The 27,908-nt window shown below is 47.5% G+C and overlaps 1 protein-coding gene across 2 annotated transcripts in view; it reads left to right on the forward strand.

The window, feature by feature from the left end:
- The first annotated feature begins 3,255 nt into the window (after window positions 1–3,255).
- PPP2R3A (protein phosphatase 2 regulatory subunit B''alpha) overlaps window positions 3,256–27,908 on the forward strand; it is a 47,493-nt gene continuing 22,840 nt past the window's right edge. Inside the window, exons 1-2 of one of the 2 annotated variants that reach the window (XM_027878324.1) lie at window positions 3,256–3,320; window positions 14,936–17,400. In XM_027878324.1, the coding sequence (XP_027734125.1) occupies window positions 15,445–17,400 (1,956 nt within the window). In that variant the 5' untranslated portion in view covers window positions 3,256–3,320; window positions 14,936–15,444. Of the gene's footprint in view, window positions 3,321–14,935; window positions 17,401–23,099; window positions 23,512–27,908 lie in introns of those variants that run through there. The other variant, XM_027878325.1, reaches the window with a different exon arrangement.

Below are 27,908 nucleotides of genomic sequence, written 5' to 3' on the forward strand. Positions count from 1 at the left end.
GCTGCCCAGCTCCCCTGGCCCTATAGCACCCACCAGGCACTGCCCTGCAGGAAATAGCAGGAGCTTCAGGCTCATCGCATGGCTCAAAGACCACGAGCAGAGTGTCAATGGAGCAACAGCAGAGCAGCACGAGCAGCGGCTGTGCCAGCTCTCACCCGGCATTTGTGCCGATAAAGGCCCAGTTGGTGTTTGCAAGGGATTCACCATCCCTGCAGTGCTTGGCCCTGCCAGCTCAGCCTCAGACAGGCGTGGCTTTGGCAGAGCCAAGCACTGGCTTCTTGGAACTTCGCAGCACCCAAGGACAGGAACAGTCAGTGACTTCACCAGGGCAAGGGCGTAGGAGGCAGGGTGAGCAATCAGGCATCTCCCCTTTTCCTCTCACAATGACAAGCTCCCTCTTTGGAGAGCACTGATTTCTCCTTTTGCAGGGCAGTGGGTTGGATCACAGGGTGGTATTTGTGTGTCACATAATAAAACTGCTCCAGATTTTTTCCACTTCAAGATTCGACTTCAAGACTGGTTTGGGGTTTTTTTTAAGTCTTTGAGGGATTGAACAAAATCACAAGAACATAGTTAAGCATTAACTTGCTAGTGCCTCCCCTGTAATCATGGAACCAAGCAGACATTCCTGTTCCCCCACAGTAGCAAGTATTATATAATGGCCTCTCTTTTGATACTAAGAAAATATGAGTGTTGTCTCCTACATTTCATAATTTCACAATGCTGGTTTACTCTGTGTTCTTTGGGGCTCATCCAAGCTCAGCTGAAGTGAAGGGGAAAGTTCCTCTGGCTTTCAAACCCCACAAGTCTCCAAGGGAAAAGCACACACAGGAGCATTCTGGGTGCTCTTGGCTCTTTCATAACCTTGCCAAGATCCACCTGGGTGTAGTGTGAGAACTCAGAGTGTCCAGTACATCTCCTGGGAAAGATTTCCAGCTCCCTGGGGAAGAACATATTTGTTATGTCTCAGATTTCCTGAAAGGAAGGGGGTGAAAGACAGAAAAGGTCTGTGAGTCTCTGGAAGATAACACCTTACCCAGGATACAGCAGCTCAAGGCGCTTCCTGAGACTCCTGCTTACCCAGATTCATCCCCAGCCAGGCCAGGTAAGCTGACACTGTAATTCCTGAGTTTGTTAGCTCATGCTAATTTCTCATACTCCATGTACTCCTTATCCCAAGTGAACTGGGGTGCAATAAAGCCTATAGGGGTCTTTTATACTGTAGCATTTGTGTGTTTATACGCTACTCGTGTTGCATCTCAACATCTTTAATTTAACTCGGAGTGTTCACTGAGCAAAACTGCTCTGCCCTTTCCAGAGCACAAAGGGAATCAGCCATGCTACTGTTTACAGGGTAAGTTGAAGCAAGTTAATGCTTAACTATGTTATTGTGATTTTGTTCAGCCCTTCAGGACTGTTTAAAAGCCCATGTGACTGAAGCACAGCTCTCTTCCACCGCATGACTGACGCGTGTTTGGCTCTGCAGTCACAGTCCCCTGCCCTGGTGTGCTCGTGCGTGTGTCCCGTGCCTGGGTGTCCAGTCCTGCAGCAGAGCACCTGCACTTCTCCAAAGTGACCAAGTGCACATCCTGTCCTGCATGGCAGGAGAAGGAACTGTGAGGCCAAGAAGGGAGGAGTCTCACAAAACAGGCTCAGATCAGTGCATTGCTTGGGTAGGAGGTATTTGCCCTTTTAGCTGTTGCCTGTCTGCTCTGACCAATGAGTAATGTTTTTTTCCTGAGCCGACTGTGATAATTTAGTGCCATGGAAGTAGTTCAGTTTCCCTCTCCAGGGAAATAAGGAAGAATGAAAAGCATTCTAAGGGGCTGTGGATGACAGGGTTGTTTCCCTCATCTCTGAGAATGGAATTGAGAGGAGCTTTTGAAGACTTTTCTGCCAAGTGCTTTCTGGTGTTTTTAGAATATGCTACAGGACTTCTAGCACATTTAAATGATACAAAAATTAAGAGGTACACCAAGAGGGAAGCATCTGTATTTGGCTTTTGGGGAGGGACAGCATGAGACAAGGGAGGTACAAGGAGAAGTACTGGGAGACAGTGTTTGTGAAGGAGAGGGAGATACAGTGGAGGTACAAGTGTTCCAGCTGAGATTTTGAGGTGTCCCATGAGGGCATGTGGGGGAGGCATGTCAGTGTGTGTGTGCAATTGAAGGGAGAGGCTGCTGCAGCCAGACAAGTTGGGAACTCTCTTAGGAAAAGGCTCCACGAGGTTGGCCTTAATATCACAGGGCTCACCTGCAGCACTGTTCAGGTGTCTCTAGGCGTCTCCTCCGCAGATGGTCTCTGATAATTGCAACATGATCCGATCTGCAGTGCAGGAACACATGCTGCCAACACGGGGCCTGCTTTGGGCAGAGGTGCTGCAGCTGCCTCCCCCTTCCAGCTGCACCAACAGGGCTCTTCTCCATCTTATTTGTACTTTTTCCTGGAGGAAGCTGCTTTGCCAGAGGGCACTACTGATGGCCAATGAGGGCTGGAAACCCGCTGGAGCAAAAGAGATGAAGTGACCCTCAGTAAACTTGCACCACAAGTCCTGTGTTCAGCTCTGGGCCCCTCACTTCAAAAAAGACATTGAGGGGCTGGAGCATATCCAGGGAAGGACAGCAAGGCTTGTGAAAGGGAAAACAAGTGTGATGAGGAGTGGCTGAGGGAGCTGGAGCTGATCAGTCTGGAGGAGTCTCAGGGGAGATCTCAGCTCCCTGACAGCGGGATGTGCTTAGGTGGGGGCTGGTCCCTTCTGCCGTGCCTGCAGGGAGAGGCCCAGAGGAAACGGCCTCAAGCTGAGACAGGGGGGATTCAGGTAAAGTATTGAAATGGGCTGCCCAGGGAGATGGTGCAGTCCCCATCCCTGCGGGTGTTTGAAGAGGGGTCTGGATCTGGCGCTGGGAGATGTGGTTTGGTGGTTTAGAGTGCACAGTGGCAGTGCTGGGTTGATGGTTGGACTGGATGATCATAAAGGTCTCTTCCAACCTTGACGATTCTACGATTGTATATTCGCTGGTGGATTTCATGAGGGGAAACTAAAAACCACCGTCCGCGGTGGCTGGCGAACCCCAGGCCGGGGCTGAGGCGGGGGACCGGCGGTGAGGGAGAGAGGGACCCGGGGGCTCGCTGCGGCGGGACCCTCCTCCTTCTCCCACAGCTCCTGCTCCTCCTTCTCCCGCTCCTCCCGCTCCCGCTCCGCGGCTCTGGGCGGGCCCGGCCGTGCGGAAGGGGCGGCCGGAGCGGGCGGCGGAGCGCGCCCAGCGGCGGGAGCGGCGGCTCGGCTCGGCATGGGACGGGACGGGGCGCTGCCGCCGCGGGTACCGGAGGGCCTGGGGCGGGAGGAGGGGCGGGGGTCGGGGCGGAGAGGCAGCCGTGGGTCGGGGTCCCCTCAGGGCCCGCGCGGGGGGCCCCGGGGCGGTGTCGGTCGGTGCGGAGCCGGCGCGGGAGTGGCGCTGCCGAGTCCGGGAGCAGCTCTCGGGATGTCCCGGGAGGGTCTGTCGGGGTGTCCCTGGGGGGTTGTCGGGGTGTCCCGGGGGGCAGCGGGGCCGGCGGTGGCGGGACACGCGTGAGGCGGTGCCACTCACCCCGCAGACCCCGGCGCTCCGCCGGGTGGAGGGGCCGGGGCTGGGAACGGTCCCGGGAGAGTTTTCCCCAAGGGCTGAGGCGCAGCGGCTTTTGAGCACAGCGTGTTCCCAGCCCGGAGTGTCCCGCAGTGCCGGTGGCTGTAACGCCGGAGGTAACGCCGGTGAAGGATCTCCCCTCCTCAGGCTGAGCTGGTTTTGTAGCCGCTCCTGGGAGCTGGACCTATGATTGTCCTCGGTGCAGTTGTGAATTAATACGTGGTCATGAAAATAGGATTTAATTTTTTTCCCCGAAGTATTTCTTCATGGGCAGGAAAGGGAACAGCTTTGGCTGCAAGACTGCTTGTTTCACGGGCAGATGAATTCAAGATTAATTTGAGCATAAACTTGTAAAACTGAGATTGAGTAACAAGTAGAATGATTTATGAAGGAGGTGTTCCTGCTGGAGTAATTCTCTCTGCAGGTCATCAGACTACCTGCACTGGTCTCAAGTAATGTAAACATTTTTAAGCTTCGGACTAATTATATTACCTCTGTTTTTCATGCTGAAGAAGGAAGCCCTGGGAGATGTGCTGTTTTGTGCTCCCATCTTCCCAATAAATGCAGGCTAGGTAGTCCCCAAGCTGTTTGCTATTGAAGTGCTGCCTGCAAGGCTCGGTACATTTTCCTTGGTGGTGGTCTCATGCCTTTAGGCCACGTGATGTGATGCCTGCTTGGGGAAAAAAAATCTTCCAAGCACTTAGTGAAAATAGCCACCTCTTCTCTTGATTATTCCTTCTGAATCTCCCAAACCTGGCAGACCTGCTCGTACAAGTTGTGTATGGGGAAGCTGTTTTCCCAAGAGCTTTGAGGAGATGGTCAGTGCTGTTAGACTTCTCTTAGTTCTGTAGAATTATGGATTTAATGTCTGCTGCATACTGAGAAGTTGAAGTAAGAAACAGCGGTGAGCTGCTTGCTTTTTCCCCCCATTGTTTATGTATCTTGAAATGGTAACACTGTGTATCAATTGTAACTGATTTATATTTGCCTTGATATAAAATGAAAAAGTCAAAGTCCCCTGCTGGCACAAGGCCAGTTTCCATTACCTAAACCTTTGCAACCACTGTCATGTGTTGTATTATTTTGTGCTCCTAATTTGCACAGAGGTGCAATGTTAAAGGTAGCTGCGGGCAAAGTGCCTCAAATTACAGCTGACCAATGTGTGACTGCCAAACACTGCAGAGATTCACTGCAAAAGCATCTACTTCATTTCCTTCAGCTGCAACCTGTGGAGCAGGTGATGAATAATGTGGTTCAGGCAGCTCAGAAAGCTCTGTGGTGGAGCCCTGCGGTCTGACACTCACTGCTGGTAGCCCTGGAGGCATAAATATGATGCTGCACAGTGGAATTTGTTTTCCCTTTCTTTTGAGGGGTGGGGTGAATGTTGGTTGGTTGTTTTTTTTGGTTTTAGTAAGGACAGTTCTCCATAAGGGAACTTGTTCCCCGTTGAATTACACAGAAAACCTGACTGCTGGTGACTCTGAACTTGGTACCTCCTGGTGCGGGACAGAGATTGCTTTGCCTTCGTTGTGTAAATGTTTTCCAAGACTGATTTGACTTAAATGCCTGTGTACTGTTCTTCCCCTTAAGACCAGGCTTTCTTCTCTTACACTGAACTTTTCTGAAGGCCAAATTAGAGCTTAGGTCGCGTGCTCCAATTCTGTCAGAAACTGGACAGTAAAGTAGAACTGTGGGTGGAAGGGAATTTTCTCATCCATAATTAAGGTAGTTAAGTGCTGTCATAAAGAACTGTTGTCATGTGTGTTAAGGGACAAGATTCTTCCACGAGACTTCACTGCTGTATTTTCCTCTGTTGCTTATGTCCCTGGGTCTGGTTTGTGGAATTTCTGCTGCACAACTGTCAGGGCAGTTGTGATTCAGCAGGTGCTTTACTTAGACCATATGAAACACTCTGTAATGTCAAAGACTTTAGAAAATCAGGCCTTGAGCACCAACACCTGATGTATTCCCTTTGCAGTGTAAAATGAGGGTAACACTGGAAAATAAGTCAGTGTTTGAGTAGCATGTAAATACTCTACTGATGGAGAAATTAATAATTCTGATTGCAGAGTAGTGTATGAATTGGATGCAGGAGGCAATACCTGAGGTCACACATGTAAAACACAGGCTAGTTAAAAATGACTGTTCAATGAATATGCAGCTTCATGAACATGAACTCAGCCGTTCACTTAAAATAAGGGAGTCTTTACATTTATCTGGTTTTCAGTTTGCTTTTTTCCTGTGTGTATCACTTGTCTTTTTAACCTGGTTCTGTTTGAATACACAGGAAAAAGAGAGAAACAAATCATGAAAGATTTTGTTTGTTTTGTAAAGCTCCCTGGGTTAGTAAAGATACAGGGGAAATTACTTACCAGGGTGACAGGCTAAAACACCCTTAATTTTCCTTGGGAGAAGAAAGGGGGTAGAAAAGTTGTGCTCCCTTAAATCCTGTCTTGCTTTGATCTCACCGGTCTGTGCCTCTGGGGTGGCTCATGGAAGACACAGGCAGAAGGAGCTGTAGCAGTGCCAGACCCGTTGGATGCCAGGACATGCTGCACCTTTTGGTGTAATTTGTTACATTTCAACAGCTGCTCCTCTTCCCAGTGCGAGAGGGAGCCTGGCAGGAACGGGCTTGTGGAAGGTGTGACTGCAGGGAATGACTGCCTGCTCCTGGGATTGTGCCTCGGAGGAGAGGGTGGCACTGCAGCACCCAGCCAGAGCTCCTTCAGTTCCCTGTTCTCACTGCTGACCCAGGGAAGAGCTACAGTGCTCCAGCTGGGAACCACCCTGGAGAAATGGCCTGTCACCTTAGACAAACAGAACTCGACCCAAATCCTGAATGCCTGAGGATTGGAGTGAGTAAAGAGCAGTGTGATAGATAAGACGTGGAGAGGTTGGATAGGACAGCAGTGAGAAATGCATGAGCTCTGAATAGATGGGCAGTGAATGAAAACAACTTTTTGTGTTAGCTGTTATTAAATTAGGAATGTATTTTCCTCTGCAGATCACTAGCCCATAGGTAGTTTGCTGTAGGAGAAATGGAACTTCCAAGTAAGTTTCCAAAGATGGTTTCAGGGAATCTGTAGGTTGTAACCTCAGTATCAGGGTTACTGATGGAATGACTGAGGGAATGCTGTCTTGGACACAACTCTTCCTTTGTTGTTTTAACACTTAAGTGCAATCACTTTAATTTATGTAAAGCAATTGGATACTGTTAATATAAAATTAACATTCCAGGGAAAATAAATGTATCTTGCTAATATGAAATTATCTCTTTCCATATAAGGTTATAAACAGCCAGGAGACACATTACTTAACCAAGCAGGCTTTCTGACCTCTGCTCTGAGCCTCGCTAATTATGAGCTTTTGAAGCTTGTTCACCTCTAGTGTTTGACTGGTTGGTCACCTCATTTTCTGCCAGCGTGTCAGAGCTCAGGCTTTAACATTGTTTTGACTCGTGCCTTGCCAAACTTCATGTTTGTTAATGTACTGGGGGCCTGCTAAGTGAGAGAGGTTAAACAGGGGTTCTACACAGACACGGGGCTGGAACAATAATTAGTTGGCAAAGTATTTATGGATAATGGGTTGGCATTATGTGGAAAACTCATGTGAGCTTTTACTCTCTTGGTGTCTCATCTGTATAACTGGAAACCAGTCTCGTGGGGCACAGATTCCTGTTTGGTCAGTTTTAGTTCCAAGACTGTGCAAATAGAGCATTGAAGAAAGGTATTCCAGAAAAGCTGAAAAGAGAGACATCTTTCTTGACATTATTAACCAGCCTCCTCTGCAGTGACAGGCTTTGCACAGCCCGTCCATCAGTGCTGCACAGCAGAGTTCGGGTGTGCTTGTGTTCAAGGACCTGAGTGGGGGTGTTTGTGAAGGGAATAGAGGCACTGGAATATTGGATTACCCTGTGACTTAACCTGAAGGAATTACACTGAATAATACTGCATTCACGGACAGCTAGTCAGTAATTTAGAACAATAGTTTAAGGTCTAGTGCCAGGTTTATTTTTAAAAGCCAGTGCAGACTATTATTATTGGTACTGGCCAAAATCTGAGTGCTGGGCTTGCCTTACGTTGCTGCTGGAAATGTGGAGAAGTTGTATTTGAGTTATGTTGGGGGATTTTTTTTTAGGGTAAATCTATCAAAACAGATTTCCTAATGTAAAACTGGACTTCTCTGAGTCCACACTGACTGCAAAGCAGTGTTAATCACCCTGGCAGGGCCGCTGATTCTCAAGGTCATGTCTGCCTGGAAGCCTGGCTTGATAAGTGCTCTCCTTGCAGTGACCCCTGTGGTTCACTGAGGGAATGCTCAAGTGCAGCTACATCTGGCGAAGTTCGATGGTCTGAAGCTCTTTGACAAGAAGGCACAAGAGACAAACAGGCAAGAATTCTGCTGTCTCTGGATTTTCAGGGAGAGGTTAACAAAGGACTTTGTTGATGCCTCTCACAGGAAATGAACTGCTGTGGAATAGGAGCATAGCTTTTCCAGTAATTAATACCTGGAAAGGTGTGGGAAGGACTGTCAGCTGTTCCAGTGAAGAGTGATCACTAGTGCAATCCCAGGGGGATCTGTGTTCAGGCTTGTGATTTCAGCATAGTTATAAACAGCCTGGAAGAGAGGTTGAGTAATGAAGCGACAGTATATGCCGAAAACCATGGAACTCAGGGAGCAGAAACCAGAGCCGGCTGAAGTTACAGAAGGTTCTTGCAATACTCGGTTGTAGGCAAGCGGTACTTGATGCCAGTGGATGTAAAATAATGTGCACGGTGATAAACAACTAACTGTGTTTGTGCAGTGATGAGCTCATGGGAATCTGTGCCATTGAGGAAAGAGATCTTTTAAATAATGCAGATAAAACTTTGTCAAATTCACTCAACAACAGTCAAAAAAAAAAAAAAGGCACATAGAAATGATAGATCTCTAGGAAAAGGAGAGGGAGCAAAACAAAATGCCATGCTGTAAATCCATGATGGTTTTGAGTAATGAATAACATACTCCCTCGAAAGTTAGGGGCAGACACTCTCCCCTCTCCAAAGAGGGGATTGAAGGGTTTGTGTAAAATCAGTAACCAAATAAACTGGAGCTTAGCATGGAAAATAGATGGATGGTGAGAGGAGGGATTGTGATAGCAATCTGCAAATGGGGATATCAAGTAATTGTTGCCTGTTTATTTTGTCACCCCAACACAGCAAGAATTAAAGGGTATCAAGTGGTGCCCATGCCAAAGGTGGTAGCTTTTGACAGAGAAGGTGTTAAAAATGGCCCCTTGGTTTCCCAGAACCTTTCTGTGTCCATGTCATCCTTTGGTGGGACATTTCACAGGTTTGCTCCATGTGTGCCTGTTTTAACCTGCTTCTGGTGGCATTTGATCACCTGGTTGTTATGTTGGAGGAGAAGGTGAGCATTCAGAGCCCTCTACCCTTTTCATGCCACCCATGATTTCCTAGATTGTCATATTCTTCTAAAGCCACCTCTTTTCCAGTCTGAGATGCCTGGTCCTGCTCCCTCATTCCTCACAGACAAACTGTTCAAGACCTTTGGATTGTTATTGTTGCCCATCTCTGAACCCTTCTTCTGAGGCTGTATGAAAATGTTGGTCTCTAAGAGTGAACACCTTCCTCTTGCAGAGTGTTCTCTCAGTAGGTCCCTGCACAGTTTCCAGAGGACAATAGTACCTTTGTTTCCTCTTGGAAGACAGGTAGGAAGAGGGACAGAATGTATGAATTAACCCAGGTGGTTATGCCAGCAGACATTTGAGAATGTGTTATCTGAAAACAGTGAGGCTTGGAAGGGGAAAGCACTGCACAGGGATAACACTGACTTTTGAAAGGCAGTTCAGAGATTAATTTCTGCTTGTGGTTCTCATTCTGATCTGGATGTTGTGCCCAGTTTGGGTTCCTGTGTCTTAAAGTGTGTAGTTGAACCAGAAAAGCTTATGAGAGCGGCAGTGGAAATGATCCAAGGTGCAAAGTGGCTTCTGCACACGAACAGGAAAGAGAAGGAATTGTGTAAATTCAGGGATGCTGTGCACACCATGCAGTGCAGGTCTAGCGTTTGTGCTCTCTCTCAGAAAAATGATGTGTCAGAGCTTGTGAGTGACACAGCTGAAAGGGGTGGTAGGTGCTGGAATGTCTCCTCCAAAGATCCTGTGGATGCAAAATGTTTCTGTTGAATATGGGGGGTGCTCAAGCACATGGAAGGGAAATTCTCTGAAGGTTAGTAAGTACTCAGAAAGCACATCCAGCTGCACAGTTCTCCAGAGCTGCAAGCAATTGAAGGCCAGAAGAGCATATCGTGTGTCTTTCTAATACCATTCCTTGAACATTGGTATTTAGCCACTGTCAGAGGCAGATACAGTTTTTCCTGTGTTCTTGTGTCATCCTGAGGCATGGGATTCACCTGATATAACTGGTCATCTCAAAATGAGATTGGTTTTTAAGTTCTGTAGGTTGATTTTTGAGGTGCCTGCCTCTCTTCATTGCCTACACACAGCACCGAACACTTCACTGTTGGGTGGGTGAGGGAGAGGAATCCCACCCCTTCTATGTTTTTTGTTAGAACAGGAGCAAATTACATACAGAACTCAGAAAATAACTTATAGCAAAGGCTCTGGAGATATGTCTCTTCCAGACTCTCCCTGGCAGTTCTGTTAAAGGCTAAGAGGTGATTTGATTATAGTGTGTCAGTACTTGTAGGTGAGGAAATTTGTTTTCCTGAAAGCCCTTTTAATTTAGGACAAGAAAATGGGATAGCTGTTTGCTGGAACCTGGTGTGCAACATACTCAAATGGGAAATAATGACCCCTTTTCTAGGGTGCATGTAAATAAATACTAAAGCACTTGAGGATATGAAGGAGCTCCTCTGGTTCAAACAGGAGTGCTCAGTCTGAGCAGGTCACATCCTCTGACCTGGGTTAGGAGGCAAGGCAGGATTTGTAGCCATCCCAGTTAGTTGCAGTCTCTGAAGCATAGAATGGAGCTAAAACCCCTTGGAACTGAATTCTGGTTGCCTCAGCAGTGTCAGTGGTATAAGCCCCCCTGATCCCAGAACTGTACAGGTGTAATTGTGAATGGTTTGTTTTCCTGTACCTGAAATGTAGGCATGTGCATCAAATTTCTGCTGGTCATGAGGGCTGTAAAGTTAGCACAGCTGCAGCTCCCACCCAAGTCCCATGTACAAAAAAGTTCTGCTGCCACTGAGGACATCAAAGTATGTAAATATGTAAGAAATACAGAACAGAGGAGCAACTCAGATGGTTAGATTTTTTTCTCTCTGAACTTCTTCAGTGTAGGGAGAAATGTTATTCTTTTTAGTCTCCTGTTCATTTTGGAAGGTAATTAATTGTGCAAGTGATAGCAATTTGAACCCCGTTAAAGGAACTGATTTACAAAATCATTTATTAAATGGCTGGTTGTAAAACTTCTGCTTAATTTGGCAGAAGTGGATTTGTCATAAAAATTAATTTGAAAGCAAGCATTGCTTTGTTATTTGCCCACGTTTGTCTTCTGTAATCAATATAGTTTGCTCCCAAATCTGCTTTGTTCAGTAAACTCTAAACAAAAATCAAACATTCCTAAATAAGAGGATGTACTTAAAATTTGCTTTTTGGCACCCTGAGATCCTCTAGGAGGGTAATACCTGACACCTGATTACAGAGGTAGAGTGACACTTCTGAAAGTGTGCTGGGGACTGTCCAAGAGGCAAACCTGTTTTGTCTTTGTTTCCTTTTGCAGGAGAACCCAGCTGGAGATTGATCTTCCACGGACATGAGCAGCTGCAGAGTGATCCTCTGCCATGTCCTGGTGCAGGAAGGGCTGGTTTGCTCCATGCTGGGTGTTATAGTGGTTTCTAATTTCTGTTGCTAGTGCTGCAGATAAGGGTTCAAGAAGACTTTTGCTGAATTTGAGGCATTCAGGGGCACTAGAGCCCTGTCCTGCAGCTTTTTCTAGACTTCAGTTTGCAAGTCAGTCAAGCACTGGCTAACAGTCCCCATCCAAACAGATTGTCATTGTTCAGTTATTGAACTCCTGCATAATCTTTGCATGAATAGGATTTCTTGTGTGTCTTATAGAATAATCTTTTATATCATTACTATCTGCAATAATTTTTTCCTTTGCAAAGTGATTCATGTCATTTTGCATATAGGACAGATATAAAGCATTATTCTGCGGTCCCACAAGAAGCCCCATTCATTGACAGTTTGTGTTTTGAAGCCAGCCCTGTCGCCTCGGGGCTGGGGTTGGTTTCGTGGCAGCCATCCCAATCACAGAACCTTTCTGCAGTGTTTCTGAACTGGGGGCTGTTCCAGAGTCAAACTGGAATGAAGTGCCTGCCTGGAAAGAACCAAGTAGGAAAGTTTTTTTGTGCATTTTGTCTTTTCATTCTACTCATAAACAGTAGGTTTTAGCCACCCACGAAAAGTCCCAACAAAAGTCCAGTCAAGCTCAGCTAGGTTCCCAGATCTGGGAACGGGGATGCTCTGAGGTTTTGTCCTTACTAGGTTTACATGCTGGATCGTGTTAAATGTATCCCTCTCAAATAAAACTGCGAGCTGGGCTTGTGCTATCTGGGCCAAGGCAATGGGAAAATAAGAAAAATAGTTTTGCTCTCCATCTGTGGGGATTTGTGCTATTCCAACCCTGGAAGAACCTGAGCATGTTTCTGCAGACTGTGACAATAAAACAATTAGTAAATAACCACCGAGGAGACAGCAGTTAAACTGGTGAAAAGAGGATGTTGGGGTTTTGCTTCTGATTGTTTGATTATTCTCTGACACGGCAGTAAAAGGTGCCGACAGCAGAGGCAGGAGGGAGCCATCCTGTGTTGGCCTTGGCAAGTTGGTGTTTGGATTATGCTGGTTTGTGATTGTACCAGAGGAACACAGGCAAAATGGAAAGGGATTAGAGAGTGCAGCAAGCATTGCACAAACACCTGAAATTATTTGGGAGATATGAAGTGGGGATGGTGGTAAGAGCGTTATTGTTGGGCATAGCTGGGAACACAAATTTCAACTAAAAAAAAGGGTTTAGTTTGGGAATCTGGGAGACCTTTTCGTTGAAGGACTTGTGAAATAATTTTACAGATGCAAAATACCCCTTCATTGTTTGAAGGTGGCTTAAAGGATTGGAGAAACTGGCTTAGTCCCAGTGGAAGGGGTGGGTGTGTGGGGAGATAACCCTTGGAGCGATACAGGAGAGGGAGACAGTGAGTCTGATACATTATTACTCTAATTAAGGATAACTTAATCAAGGTGTAATTATTTCCCAAATTAGATATAAGCCCAAACTGTTCTTTGTTGGTAAAAGGAAGACCAGTCTCTATGGCACAGAGGAGGAAGGAGCCCTGAGGAGGTCCCATGCTTTTTCAGAAGCAATATTAATTCTTCATCAAACCTGCTTTCCTGAAGGCCTCTACTGTCTCTAAATATTCTATAACATTTATTTCAGGGAATGCAAAAGGCTTGTCTGTAGCTGATGGATGCTCAGAAAAGAAAAAGCAGCAGACCTCTTACCCTGGATGTGTTGGAGGGAGCCTGGGGATCGTTGGACTTTTTGGAGACCTGGAGCACAGGTTTTCCTGTCTGAACAAAGCCCATTAAGGCATTGGGGAGCTAACAGTGCTGTTTTAAACTGTGGCTCTGGTTCAGCACAGGGTTTAGCACACGTGGTGGTGAAGCCTGAGAGCAGTGACTGGCGGGTGTGGAGTCTCTGGCTGGGTTTGTGTGGGTGGTGTGAGCACCCTGGGGGCTGAAAACAGCTGTGCTGCCGCCCTTTCTCGCCTGGCACCTGAGTCAGGGCACACCTCACACACCTCATAGCTCTGCTCAGCCCTCCCGTGCCGGGGGGCTCTGGGGCAGTGCCAGTGGGTGGAGAGGGAGCAGGACAGGACAGGAGGAGCTGAGGAGCAGCACCCACAGTGTTTGGTGGGCAGGTGGCAGCGTGTTCAGATCCCAGCGTGGCACTAGGAGCCGTTACTGCATCCTGAATCAACTGCTTCGGTGCTTTACAGAAGCCAAGGCACAGAGTGGGAAGGTGTCCTTGCCTTTGCCTGGGCCTTTGGACAGAGCTGCAATGAGCAGACATGGCACATCACAAACCCACCAAACAATCTGTGCTTCTCAATTTCAGATTAAGGCTTTACAATGTGGATGTTTAGGCTTGTGCTATGGCCAGTTGTTAATTCGAAGAGCCTCAAGCTCTTCAGGCACTTCCCTTCTGTGTGGTGTGTTTGTACAGGCTCACAGCTAGAGGAGGTGGGATGGAACTGCAGGGAGGACAGTGCTTTCATCAGGTGCAAGGCTGGCCTTTCACACAGGGAAATATTTACCTTTGAAAAAAAGAAAATAAACCCATGCTGGGGTGTGACTTAGCTGGGATATAGTCGTGGCTTATGAAATAGATTTCTGGTGGCACAGGAATAGAGGGTGCTCAGAATTTTACAAGGATGTTTTAATTTGAGGCATTAGAGAAAGATGAATCTATGTCTAAAATTCAAGACCCTTAAATCTGAGATTTCCTATCTTTTCATAACAAAGTTAGGCAGCTTTTTCTTTCTGGTGCAGTTCTGACTGTGGTGGTAGGAAATGCAGCTGGAAATGGCTGTGCTAAGTGTAAAACACTCAATTCCTATTTTTCATAGGCTTAACCTTTATACAAACGTTACTATCCTTAATGTCTACTCCAGTGGACTTATTGTATTAAATGTGCTGCTATTTATGCGTTGTAAGAGGAAGGGAAACAGTTATTCCTCTTTAAAATATTTTACCATGGTCTCAAAGACCTTGGTGAAAGACTAATGGAAGCCAGGGTGGCCTTTCCTAAAGGCCCTGCATTCTTAGAACCATTCAGCTACTTTGCTGCAGGCTGTTTGCAGCTTTTTATAATCCAGAGAGCTTGGAAGTCCTGAAAGTGCTTTTCTCTACTGCCCTGTGCCTTATCTTTAGAGCCTTGGAAAACGAGAGTCAGGAATTCACAACAGGATCAAACTGTTTTGCTCTATTAGAATTAAAGGTACTGTTCTGCTCAGTCTGGGGAGGGGAAAAAACAAGCCTGAAAAAAATCAGTGAGTGGCTAAAATAGAGCTGTTAAAATGGCAGCACATAGACAGACTGTGTATAAATATAGGCCAGCTCCTCAGCACTGCTCTTATATGGGAGATGATGTGAGAGAAGGAAGAATATCAGCCTGCTCTCCCTCGGTGCAGCGGGTGTTGGTGGTGTGCTCTGGTGCCACACGTTTGGCAGCAGACAAGGCTGCAGAATCCATGGCAATGATAATGACTCTCACCTTTGTTTCTTGTTGCAGGGACCTGCAATGCCAGTGTGAGAGGGGACTCTCAAAGGCATATGTGGATTTTTTGTCTGTACCTGCTCCTTGATTGTCTGTCTTTTACTGACCCACCCGAAAAGAGAGAAGAGGGGTCGGGCAAAAACCATTGGCTTGTCACTTGTGCCTAAGAACTGGCTGGATTTTATGGCACCTGCTGGAGAGGGCACCTGGACCCTTGGAAATGGAACAGCTGGTGCTGCACCTCTGCTGAGAAAGGCATTCTGCTTGGAGTACAAGGATCAAGTTGCCTTAAGTCAAACCATAGGCAAGTTGCACTAATTGTTGTAACTGTACCTCCAAATCCTCTCTAGACTTCTCCAGGGCTTCCCAAGGCAGTAGCTCATCACGTGGTTTGCATGTTCCCAATTGACATTTGAATGTTTTCAACCAGCCTAGTGTGGCTGTGAGAATTGGGGGTGGAGTTTTTGCTGGGAAGTTCATGGTTAGGGTTGAAACCCCGACAACTTCCCAGCGTGGTCTGTGCTATGGCAGCGACCTACAGGCTGCTGGTGAGCTCTGTGAACTGCTACAGCAGCGTGGTGATAGACCAGCACTCCCAGCACACTGTGCACCACTGCACAGGGACCTGCCAGGTGTTCAAGCGCGGGGTGACCTGCATCGTTGCCCACCACAGTGTCTGTGCAGAGCTCAGTGTCCAAGATGCCGACCTGGACCATAAAACTCCTCTTCCTGAAAATGGACTCGGCTTGTCTGCAAATGAGGACTATCACCAAATCCTCCCAAATAACCCAAGGATCAAAAAGGGCTCTTCAGTGCAAGCCTCCAGCAGTTTAAAGGACATTACTGGTGAGGCAATAAACCTTGCCAGTGGTAAAATAAAGGAGTTCTCCTTTGAAAAGCTCAGAAACTCCTCCAATCATGTGGCCTACAGAAAGGGAAGGAAGGTTCGGTCAGAATCCTTCAGCAGACGATCCTTTGACTTTGACTTGATTTATGGGCACCTCAACAACGATGAGAACTGCCCTCCGTGTGGCTTTTTGCAGAGCCCCTCCCCTGTGGAGAAGTGGCAGGAGGGCAGTGATGCTCCAGAAGTCACCGTGAGCCCCACGGTTCCCTTCTCCCCTCATGCCTTCTCTGAAGAAAACTTCATTACCCAGATTTTGGAAAAACACAAGCTAGATGGTTCTTCTGGTGGGGATATCAAGGTGTGCTTGGACATCTTGCTGAAGTGCTCAGAGGATCTGAAGAAGTGCACGGACATAATAAAACACTGCATCAAAAGGAAATCTGCGGACAGCGTGGGTGGAGGGAACAGCAGTGACCCCCTGGCCAGTTCAGAAATGATATACATGAACCTGATGACAAGGTTTTCTTCGTACCTGAAAAAGCTGCCCTTGGAACTGAAGCCCGCGGGGCAGAGGGAGGCGAGTGACTGGGCAGAGCTGGTGAGCTGCTTCCATGGCTTGCAGCAGAGCCCCTTTGCCCCGGTGTTCGAGGACGAGCAACCGCCCCGCTATGAGGACATTATCCAGCTGCCATCCTCCAGTGCAGGTCCTCTGGCTCTGCCAGGAGATCAGGGGGAGCCGACAAGCACCTCTCAGTCCCTCCAAACAGGTACTGTGGCCTTTACCCCCACCTCCCCTCCCAGTGCCCCCCAGAGCAGCGTGAGAGCTGGGAAAGACGCTCTACCTCAGTCAGCGGCCCCGAGCCCCCCCGACAGCACGTCCTGCACTGAGGCGCTGTACATCGAGGAGGAGGCTGATAGGGACAGAACAGCAGGGAAAGGGCGGAGGGCAGAGCACAGAGTGGGCTGGGAGAGTATGGAGCACAGCTCCCAGCGAGCTGCTGGTTCAGAGGTCCCTGTTGATGCTAAAGCAGAGCGTGCCCAGGTGGGAGACGCCGAGCTGTCCCCCACTCCCAAGGAAGCGACTCCTTTAACACCACTCCTGGATTCTGTTCTGCACGGGGCCCAGGCTGGTGTCCCCAAAGGAGCCCAGACGAGCAGTAGGGTGGACAAGGAGGAGATAGACAAACTGCTGCTGGATTTGGAGTGCTTCTCCCGGAAAATGGAGAGCGCTTTGACGGAACCCCCTCAGAAGCAGGGCGAGCCCGTGGGCGTGCAGGTGTTGGGCAGGCAGGGGAGGCAGCTTCTACCTCAGGCTCTGGAGGCCAAAAGTAAACCTGCTGACCCCCCTTCTTCTCTGTCAAAAATCATGGAAACCAACGGTCACAAAATGGAAGAGGACGACAAAGCCTTTTTACTGCGGATCCTGGAAAGCATTGAGGACTTTGCCCAGGAGCTGGTGGAATTCCAGACAGGCAAGGGAAGCTTGTCTAAGGAGAGGGAAGTGATGCAGATTCTTCAGGAAACTTTAGCAACTCCTTCACAGTCCCTCCTTGCAGGGAAAAAAAGCCATGCTGGGCCTGCCTGCAGAGACTCTGTCCCAGCTTCAGTTCAGCAGGCCCCAGAGGTGGTTAAGGTAAGAGAACTGAACTTCTGAGGGGACAGGGAGTAAAACAAACGTGGGGAAATGTGGAAAAAAAATACATCTGCTAAGTGATTCATTGTGCTTTGGATGCTGCAGTGTGGAATAATGTGTTCAACCTGGCAGAAATGTAGCGTTTACTGAAATGCAAACAAAAAAAAGGAAACTAAAGCCCCATAGCAAACAAAATAGATCTTGATGGGCAGTGTCACCTTTGAGCTTGAGCCTTTCCTGCTGGTGCTCCTGTAGACTGGCTGTGGTTTAAATGGGTCCTATATGGTAGAGGGTAGTAATAATTACTTTAATAAGTACTTTACTTCTGGGATCAGGTATGGATTGGGCTGCCTCTCACCAGTTCAGGGAGAACTGAATGTTCCATCTCTCCCTTTCCCATCTTGGAGCAGACTTGTTGTCCTCCTCATCACTAGTTCCTAAAGAGGGAGATCCTCCATGGCACAAAGGGCAATGTGGTTTAATTTTCTTTTCCCTGTCCCCAGTATATGGAGTCATGGTGGAGTCTACATGACTTGTATCTCTCAAATGAGGATTAGGTTTTCCCAGGAAAAAGGGTCTTTAAAGGGAAGCCAAGGCTGGCTCTGCAGCACTCAGTGTTTTCATTTGGTAACAACTGCCAGATTTCAAGAGAACTTGTTGCCTTTATTCCAAGTGTTCATTAAGTGTGGAGAGGACTGTCCAAAGATTCCAAAATGCACCTTCCACACAGGCATTGAAAGAGTACCCAGGTTATCAGTGAACTTTCACAGCTCCTTCTAGTTGGAGCATGATGTGCATGATTTGAAAACTGTCCGCTTGCCCCAAAATACAGATATTTGGTACATTCTGAAAGGGGATGGGTAGGGTGTGTCTGACCCTAAATGACAGTGCTGAGATCTTTTTAGATGAGGCTAAACAAGTGTTTCTGTTGTTGCTCTGGGAAACTTTGCTCACAGGAAATGGTGGGCATAAACTTGTCTGATATTTTCAGCAAGGGAAAGATTTTTTTTTTTCTGAGAGACTGTAGAATGAAACAGCTCCAAAAGCTCTGGAGTGATCTCTTGAAATAGCTATTCTTGCCTTGTACATTAATTTACAAAATTTTCTAATTTGTGAACTTCAAACAAAAATGTGTTTGGTAAACTGTGCCTGACTTTGTGGCAGATTTTATGTAACACTTGAGATCTGGGTGCACTTAGACTGTCAATGACTCAGCAGCCTTGTCCCTGGGCAGGTTCTGTTCCCTGATCCCACCTGGCTGTGTGAGTTCGCTCCCAGTCCTACTGGAGGTTTGCTGTCATTTCTAGCAGAGGTGTGGGTAAAAGGCCCTCTGTAGGTGTAGCATCTGGGGAATGCATCCCTGCTCCTGGGTAAGCCTGGCTGTGACTGGAGCTCAGTGTGGAGTCTCATTCAGGGTTGCACACGAGTGCCTGGATAAATAACATGCAAAGTATTTATTGTATTTTCTTAAGGCCCTTTAAACTGTTATCAAATAGTTGTGCACATGCAGAAAGCCCCACAGCTCTAATACCATGAACACACAGCACAGCTTTCCTTTAGGAAGGTTGTGACAGATTTAATATCCCTCAAATCCGAAGCCATGACAGGAGAGCAGGAGAGCCCCTTTGGAGAGGGCTGTGCTCTGGCTCAGCTGGCCTGGCTGTGTTAAATCTGGCCTGACTTGTCCTTTATAATAAACCCAATTATGATTCTCCACAGAGAACAATAGGATTCGTTGCCTCTTCATCTTCAAACCCCAAATATTTAGAAAGCAGGAAATGAATGCTGCAGCAGTCCATCAGTTTTACAGAGCCCATAATGAGGGCACGGTGCTGCCTTGGGGCAGCCAGGAAGCATTGACTATTCTGAGAGAGGCCAACATTTCCCACCCTGAGATCCACTTTCCCGTTGCTTATCTCCAAACCCCTCCCAGCTGTTTGGTTTGAAATTTCCTGTTCCGTGTGCCTGTCTGAAGCTGATTTTTGAATGTGTTGGTTTAGAAATACACAGTTCAGTGAGGACAGTGCAGTTGTGTGTTAGAGGCCAGCAAACCCCCAAGTGTCATTGTGTATTTTTGTCTGTAGCTAAGAGGGCAATAAGATCCTAGGTGCATTGGGAGGTGTGAGGGCAGTGAGGGAAACTAATAGTGAGTAGTGAAGAAGGGGGCTGTTGGAATGCTCTGAGCTGATCTGCACAAATGCTGAGTGTTGGGAGGGTTGGAAGATGAAGGATGCTGCCTTTTGACTAAAATGTCTTATCCAAGTCCTTGGAGAAATCAGTGGTGGATGTTTCTGACCTTCCCCTCTCTTTGCCCTGGGTCTACTACCTGTCCAGGATGGCTAATTTGACAAAGGAAATTCAGGCAATGCTTGCAGAATGTTTGGTGAAAGTACCCTGTAAAAGTCTGTAAGAAATGTAGTCCTTCTGAGTTCGGAATCAAGTCTGAGTAGTGCAGGGCTCTGCTCCAAGTTCTGCTCATGTGTTTTATTTTAAGAGCTGTTGGATAAAGCTGATGAATAATTTGGGGAGCAGAGATCAGGATCAAGGTTGGATACAAAGGGACCTCTTGTCTTTTCTCCCTCCTCTGTTGGGTGTCCCTCCTCAAAGGGATTACTCGGTGTAATGAGTCAGAGAGCGCAGTCCTGCTTCCCATTTCTCTCTCCTCCATGCCTCTACTTCCTGCTGCATGGTTCCACATCTTCCTTTGGACTGCCTGTGGTGCTTGTATACGAGGTATAAATTGTTAGGTTTGTTTTCTGCCGTATTGAGGAGTGGAATTGCTCAGCCTGATGTCAAATGTGTGATCCAGCCCCCGGATCTGGGAGCAGAGGGTTTGCAGGGCTGAGGAGTGGGTTTGGACCACCCTGGTATGTCTTGGATGGCGGAGCCTTGAGTCAGACTATTCCCTGATTCCACGTTTGCCCTGGGCTGTCTCATCCTGAGTGAGTGGTGGGGGATGTTGCTGGGACTCTCAGAAGTGTTCCTGACCCCCTGAAACATCATCCTGCATGTTTTTGTATCAACATGTCTGTTGAGTGCTTAAAGCAGGGGCCCTGAGGAGGCTCTGAGTGGAACCAAATGTTTCATAACCATGTGAAGTTTAGGTTGTTGACCTGGCAGCTTTGTATTTCTGCCCCGTCATAATTCTGTGTGCTTTTGTGTTTTGCAAATTTAGGGATATGCTTATGAAGGGTCTTGTGTGGGGCCATTAATTGTGAGAAATGGCTTCTATAATGTCCTAGTAACTTTAAATTTGTCCTGAAATGTACATTTTTTCTCAAAATGCATCCAAAACATGATGTGAAACTCCTTCAGCTTTCATCTTACATATGTTACAAATATGTTTCAATTAGATATTGATAATATCTGTCATTTAAACTATACACACAATCTGCACTCTTCTCAAACATTATTTATTCATTACTTCTAGACACAAATAGTGAAAAACAACGCGCTTTTTTCCTGTTTGGTAATAATTGTTGAAATAAATGCAACTATTAAGTGAATCTTGAAGTATCTCAGAATGAAAGATGATAAAGAAATAGAAAATTATATCAGATTAAATTAAAGAGTAAAAAACCTGGGACCAAACACTTAGGGATGTGTTCATATGTGGGCACCTTCTGTAATCAGGGCAGATCCAGCCTCTACTTGTGTGAAGGTGATTTATGTTGAAGTAACATCTCAAGGTGGGTGAAACAGAGCCTGGTGATACATACTGAGTTTTTCAGCCCCACTGACTCTAAACCCCAGACAGAGTCAGGGGGTTGCTGCAGAAGTTTGGTGTGTTTTGAAAGCAGCTGGAGCTGGTGCTCTGCTCGGCTGTGCAGGGACCCTGGATTGTTGGAGCCAGGCTTTGGGTGCAGCCAGTCCTGGGGTGATTTAATCACCCGGATCTCTTAGGGCTAACACCAGCTTTAGGCACAGGTGGGGTTCTCTCTGTGCTCTTGAGACCTGTAAAGAGGATCTGCCGTCTCTCACCTTCATGCTTTAAACTGGGTCCCAGCAAGGAGGAGTTTGAGTTTGTGGTTCAGCTGGTCTGGCTGTTGAGGTCAGACTTTCCTGCTGAGGGTTTTGCCTGGTTGACTTTGAAGCTGTTGACACAAGACTCTCTTGCTGCTCATTTCTCACAGTACTGTATATTTACATCTTTGTTTATACCCACCTTGTGTTCTTTGAGGATAGGAAGTACCATCCTAGAAAACTGCTATTCTAAGCCATTGGAATTCAGACACAGCCAGTCTTGCCTCTGGATTACTTGTGTTTTTCCAGGTTATCAGTGCAAAGTCCCCCAAACTTCCAGGCTCCTTTGTGACTGGGTAATTTGTGAATGAAAAGTAATACATCTGTCAAAGGCCTCTGGAGCTGGTCTGGATGTAGCTGGAGGTGAGAGGTTCTTTGGGCTTCATTCCCTCTGCAGTGTGTGAGCAGGGTGAGAGTTCAGTTGGAGATGAAGTATTTCATCACTTGCTGCAGATGATTTATGATAAATCACCTCCTGATATGCTGCTGTGTGAGATGTGCAGCACTCCCAGCACATGGAGCCTCCTGGGCTCTTTAGGCATTGCCTTGATGTTTAGAAAAAAGTTGTCCGAGTAAGAAACCCCAAATTTGTTCCAAACATGTTGCACGTGGATCTGTATATCCTTCACTCGGTCACAGTTCCAGTTAAAACATTCCTGCTTGCCTTTTGTTTTTGGAGCTCTTTTTTCATTCCCGTCTTACTCTGTTAGGCTTTGTACTCAACTGGGCTTCATGTTAACCTTGGGCTTTCTACAGGAACCCGGGAGAAGGACACCAGAGGCACGTGTCCAAGAAAAGGTTTGTGAGGCTCAGTGAAACCTTTTCATTTCAAATGCAGTATCTTGAGAAGAGCAAGCCCTCTTAGCTACAAATCAGATGTTGTTCTGTGCTGTTGAACTTGGCTCCTTTGCCAGGTTGCTTTCTAAGGTTTTAAAGTCAAGTAGGGAAAGCAGACCATGGGACTCCCTTCATTTGGTGTGGTAAGAGTTGGATTCAGGCCCTTGTCCAGTGTTGTTCTCAGGATAGGAGAGGGAGAACACGCTTCTAGCAAGCCTGCACAAAGTCTGAGCAAGGGTTTGAAGGATATGGAGCTCCAAGCTGTGCAGAAGAAGAGCAGACTGTGGTGCCCTGAGAACTGCTTTGCCTTTGCCTCCTGAGAGCTACAGGGAGAGGGAATAAAACAGTGATGCATTTGATGTCTGTAAGAAAACATTTACTGAGGAACCACTTTGGAATGCCTGAGCTTATTATCCAAGATCATCCATAATTGTGTGCTTGCTTGGCATTAAGGAACTAGATGAGTTGCTTTTTCCAAGCAAGAAGGAAAAATTGATGTCTTTTGAAAATTACAGCCTTTGGTCAAGAGTGGGGACTGATGCTGATCCTCTGCCTCATCACCCCATCAGCAGGACCTCGAACCACGGCCATGCTACACACAGGGGCCTTGGCCGAGCTCGGTTTGACTGCACCTGGGTCTGGCTGGTCCAAGTGAGCACCTCAGGTCTCAGCACTGGGACACAAAGTCGGAGCTGTTGGGGGAGATGGTATATTTAGCCACTCCTGCAGTGCAGCTAATTTTAGTGTTCCTGGTGGTGGTGGTGGGAGCTTCCTTTCCCATGTTACCCCTGGCCTATTACAAGCCAAGGACGGATTGTCTGTCATGTAGCCAACAGGGAAATAGATTCGGTTGTAGATCATGTTTCTCAATTAAAGTATTACAAGAAGGCAGAAGATCCTGGTGGTACTGAAAGACACTTTGAATATTGGTTAAAATAGGGAGCTTTGGCTTCAGGAGTGAGATAAAATCTCTAGATGTTGTTGTCCTTGTGAAGAGAGAGAAGACACAGTATGTTGAAGCCATTTGCCATTTTTTGCCTGTAAAAAATCCAACCCAAGAAAGCAACGTGCCGTGGTCTCCTCCTGGAAAGGGCAACATCTGCTTGGGAGCTGCCCAGAATGATGATCAAGGAGAGTTCTCTGCGGAGGGACCCAGACTTGGGAGGGGAACTGGCTTTCCTTGCCAAGGGCTGTGACTTTGTTCTTCCATCTCGGTTCAAGAGGCGGCTGAAGTCCTTCCAGCAGGCCCAGGTTTGAATGCTTGGCATTTCTTTTTCCTTTTCTTTGTATTTTTTATTGGATCAGAGGATCAATCTGTGTCCCCTCTAGGCGTGTCTATTTGCAGAAAGTTATTTGCAGCTAGATACCAGTAGGTTTAAAAATAAACCTTCCAGGCTTAGATTGCAGAGTTAAAATGTCTTTGTAAACAAGAGGGAAAATTAACAGCAAGGGCAGTGATTTAATAATGAGGAGAGGTAGTGTAAGACTTAATTATTTCCTGTGGGATTTTTTTTTTTTTAAGTACCTCTATGTATGTGATTGCTCTGTCATTGCATACGGAAGAACCTCAGTGTTCTGGTGTCTGTGGTGGTTTGTGCTCTCAGCTGTGCAAGTCTGTGCTCAGACCATCCTACCTGGCTTTGGGTGTTGTAATTTTACCATCTGAAGGTGCTTCTTTGTCCCCTGCTCTCTCTGGGCTGTGGCTGAAGGAGATCAGAATCATTTAGGCTGGAAAAGACCCCTAAGATCATGGAGGTGCAGCCAAAGGAATGGAAATGGTGCTGTGGCTGTATGTTTTTGGTAAATCCCAGCTGCTGTACTTGATTCCTGGGACAACAGATTGAAGTAATTTGTGCCAGGACACCAAATGGAAGTGTAGTCACTACAGATTTACAGGGGGTCACAGTGTGCTGAAATCAGCCCATCTTGAGCTTCATCTCCATTTCAATAATCAGTGACCCAGTGAGGAAGTTAAAAAGTTGAGATGAGGAGCGGTGCAGCTGTTAGGATCCTGAGAAGGAACCATTAAAATTGCTGCAGAGCACATTGTGGGCCATGTTTTCATGCTTTCTGGTGACAGGTTAAAGGATGTCTGGAGGTTAATCTCTGGAACGTGTGTTTTTCCCTCCCTGGGGGAGGATTGCATGAGGTAATAATGTGCAGTAATGGCTTAGGCGGCCGGGAGCAGTTCAGAGCAGACTGACAAGAGCTGCACAGCTGAATCCACTCTGCAGAGTGAGGCTGACACTGAGGACATCCCCGGGCAGGGTTTGCAGGGAGAGAGAGGTGAGACCTCCCACTAGATCAGCTGAAAAAACTGACTTTGGTCCACGAGCCCTGGGCCTGGTCTGAAGCAGCAGCATCACCGGAATGCATCGGGAATAAGTGCCCTGTGGCTGCAGATGCAAGGCGAGTGAACTGCTGCAGCTGGAAAAATGGGCTTCCTCTTCTTTCTTTCAGTGCCTGTTCCTCTTGCTGCCTCCTCTTGTGTACCCCCTGCCTTGCCCTGGGATCCACAGGCCTTTCTGTTACCTGGCTTAACTCATAACACAGTAGAATGTCATCCAGCAGCAAAGCCAAGTCTGTTTTCTGCCTTTCCAAGCGGGTTAAGTGGGTTCCCAGAGGGGTCTGGCGAGCTCTGGAGCTGGCACTTGAGGCACAGAATGGGTGTACACCTGGGAGTGCAGGACAGGCATGGGGGCTGTCCCACCTGCAGCAGTGAGACATTGACTCTTGTGCCTCGTGGAGCTGTACCTGGTGGCTCGGGTTGACCCGAGGGCAGAGGGAACTGGGCTCACTGAGAACACAAATGTGCTCGCAGGTGGAAAGGTGCCAGGGTGGTGAGGAGGGAGCAGAGCTGTGAGTGAGGGGTGATTGTGGCCAGGAAGGAAGGGAGGAGCAGGGTTTTGGTAAACCCCCATCTCAAGAACTGTTCTGGAGGCATGCGAGGCCTGGGGTTGCAAAATTCCACTGGATAAGGACATGTGGAGCTTGATCCAACTTTAGAATTAGCTCTGTGTCTCTTCCCACCTCAATCCTTTTGTGCTTCTCAGTTGCTTAGGTCGAGTTTAATTTTTGTTTTGCTGTGATTGAGTTCGTTTCTGCGGGTGAGTTTGTTTCCTTGTAGAAAAGGTGCTCTCCAGAAATCATTTTCTCACAGCTCTGTGCTGTTTGGAGCCATGTGCAGATGAGCCTTCGCTGTTCCTACTGTCATTAGAAATGGGTAAGAAAGAGGCATGAGGAAGGAGATGGGAAAGGGAGGAAAAGGAGGAGAAGGTCTCGGGCCACAGACACAGAGCAGCTCTGGAGAAGTGATGAGCTTTGGGGATGGCCTGTGTCCAGCTACCATCACACTCCAGCAAGGCAGGAACTATGAAAAATGAAAGGAGACATGAAGTCAGCTCTGTGGACTGCGAGAGCCTGGGCTGAGTCACTGTACCCTAGAAAAGAGGATTACAGAATCCCTTTGGAAAAACAGCAAGAAACTGGTAAATATATTATCTGGGACCCTGGTAGACATCGGGGCCAGGAGGAAGGAGCAGAAAGGACTGGAGCACTTGATGTCATACTGCTTCCTTCCATGGAGTTCTCTGCTGGGATTGGCACAACCCTGGGAGATGGGCTGGGCTGGCAGAAGTTTGGCCTTTGCTTTGTTTTGTAACTACAATGAGGCTGTAGATCTGTCTGGTTTATTTATAACACACGTCACTATTTTAGTCTGTCCATAAATAAATTGTATGACTGGCAAAAGATGATTTAGTGGATGGACAGATTTCAGTTAAGGTAAGTTATACAATGCTATAGAGCAATGTTTAAAAATGGGCTTTGATTTCACCTTCCTCTTGAGCAAAAAAAGAAAAAAAAAAGTCTGTTAGCTGTTGGTAACGAAGCTAAAGGATTTATTAAAGTGTTTGTAGTTTCCTTTTTTAGTTATCCTTTCCAAAAATGCACATCCCTGTTGGAGAAGTGTGTTCCACTAAGCAAAGAACATTTAAGGCTTTTTTGCTTTTTTTTTTTTTTTTTTTTTTTTCCCCCCCAATAAGAAGCTGTTTATTTCCAAGGAATTCCCACAGAATTTGCTTGCATACCACTTTTGTGTTTCTGTTCCTGAGGTAGAATCTGAAGAGGAGCCATCCCTGAGCAGAGCCTCACCTTGTTTGGCTGGGGCTGAGTGGGATCAGTGAGTCAGTCTCCCTGGGAAGGGCAGCTACAAACCTGTGTCTGCGCTGGGTCCTTCCTCTGAGACTTGGCAGAATTCCCTGTATTGCTCCTAGAGATCTCCAGCCTTCTGGATTGTGTGGTGGTTGTGGGTCAGCAAATAATTGGAGCTTTTGGAGCTGTGGCTTGTGTGAGCTGGTACCAGCTGGCTTCTGGCTTTGGGAGTCCCTGGAGGAGGGGGAGGAATTGCTTTGGTTTTTGGGAGGTGGAGATGTGGGCAGAGCGGGTGGGTGGTGTTACAGGATGATCAGCTCTTGTGCCACCTTGGGGTGTATGTGGTGTGCAGAAGAGGAGGAGAATGACACAGTGCTGCTGTGGTCTGCCTGGGGGATGTCTCTGCCCCTTCCAAGAGAGGAAAAATACAATTTTATCATTCCCTTGTACTGCAAGGGAAAGGGATCTATTGCTGAAGTGAAGAGTCAGTGTCCTTTGAAGAAGGTCTTGGTTTGTGGGAGTTTTTGTTCACGTTGAGTCATTGCTGCTGGTTCCTCAGGGTGCTGCTGACAGTCCGGAGTGCCTGTGGGACACAGAGATCAGGGAGCAAGAAACCTGTTTGTGAGAAGGGCCTTCGGGCAAACTGCTGTCAAGTCCTATTATAGAAGTCAAGTGGCTGCAGTGGCACCTCGGGGTCTGTTCCAGCCCTGCATTGTTTGGTGCTGTGAGAGACCGGCAGGGATTTCCCTCTGCTGGGATCCAAAAGGGAAAGCTACTGAGGGAGTTGGTCCTGGCTGAGCCAGGCAGCACAGGGGGATGGGGGCGGTGAAGGCCGAAGTGGTGCTGGGGGAGAGTTCTCCAGGTCAGATCCCCCTCCCCAGACACATCCAGCCTGGCTGGGCTTTGCTTCTGTTACTCCACTGAGGAAAGAGCAGAAGGCAGCCAGGAGAGGGCTGTGTTCCATGATCCCAGTGAGCTGTGCTCCCAAAGGGAGCATCCAGCTCAACCTCTGCCACCCCCTCAGGTCACCTGCATTGTCCTGCTGTGGGACAGTCACCAGGGCTGGTGCTTCCCCCGTCCTACAGCCCTGCTGAGCCCCAGGAACACTTTGGGACTCAGAGCTGGCCCACTTTGGGCTCCAGCATCACTCAGGATCAGACCCAAAGGGGTGCAGTGTGTGAGAGAGCAGGAAAAACCAAGGAAGATGGGAGGGAGAACAGATGGGGGTGATCAGGCCTGTTCTCCAAAGGTTGAGAGCTACACTGAGGACTGTTCAGACTCTGAGCACTGGCACTGATAGAAATATTGAAGGCTGAGAGTGAGCTTCAGCTCTTCCTGTGATTTAAGACACAAGAGAGGAAGACCTGGAATCCCATACTCCAGTTTAATGTGTTCTGTACAGATCTGATACACAACCAAAGTGTACTTTGGCTGGCATGTGTGCCATTGTCCCTGCTCCTGAATGGGCCAGCTTTTCGGAAACAAGAGGTGCTCTT

The sequence above is a fragment of the Empidonax traillii genome, unplaced genomic scaffold, assembly GCF_003031625.1.
Source record: "Empidonax traillii isolate 1590-97213 ecotype Southwest subspecies unplaced genomic scaffold, ASM303162v1 scaffold40:size2234952, whole genome shotgun sequence".
Classification (NCBI taxonomy): domain Eukaryota; kingdom Metazoa; phylum Chordata; class Aves; order Passeriformes; family Tyrannidae; genus Empidonax; species Empidonax traillii.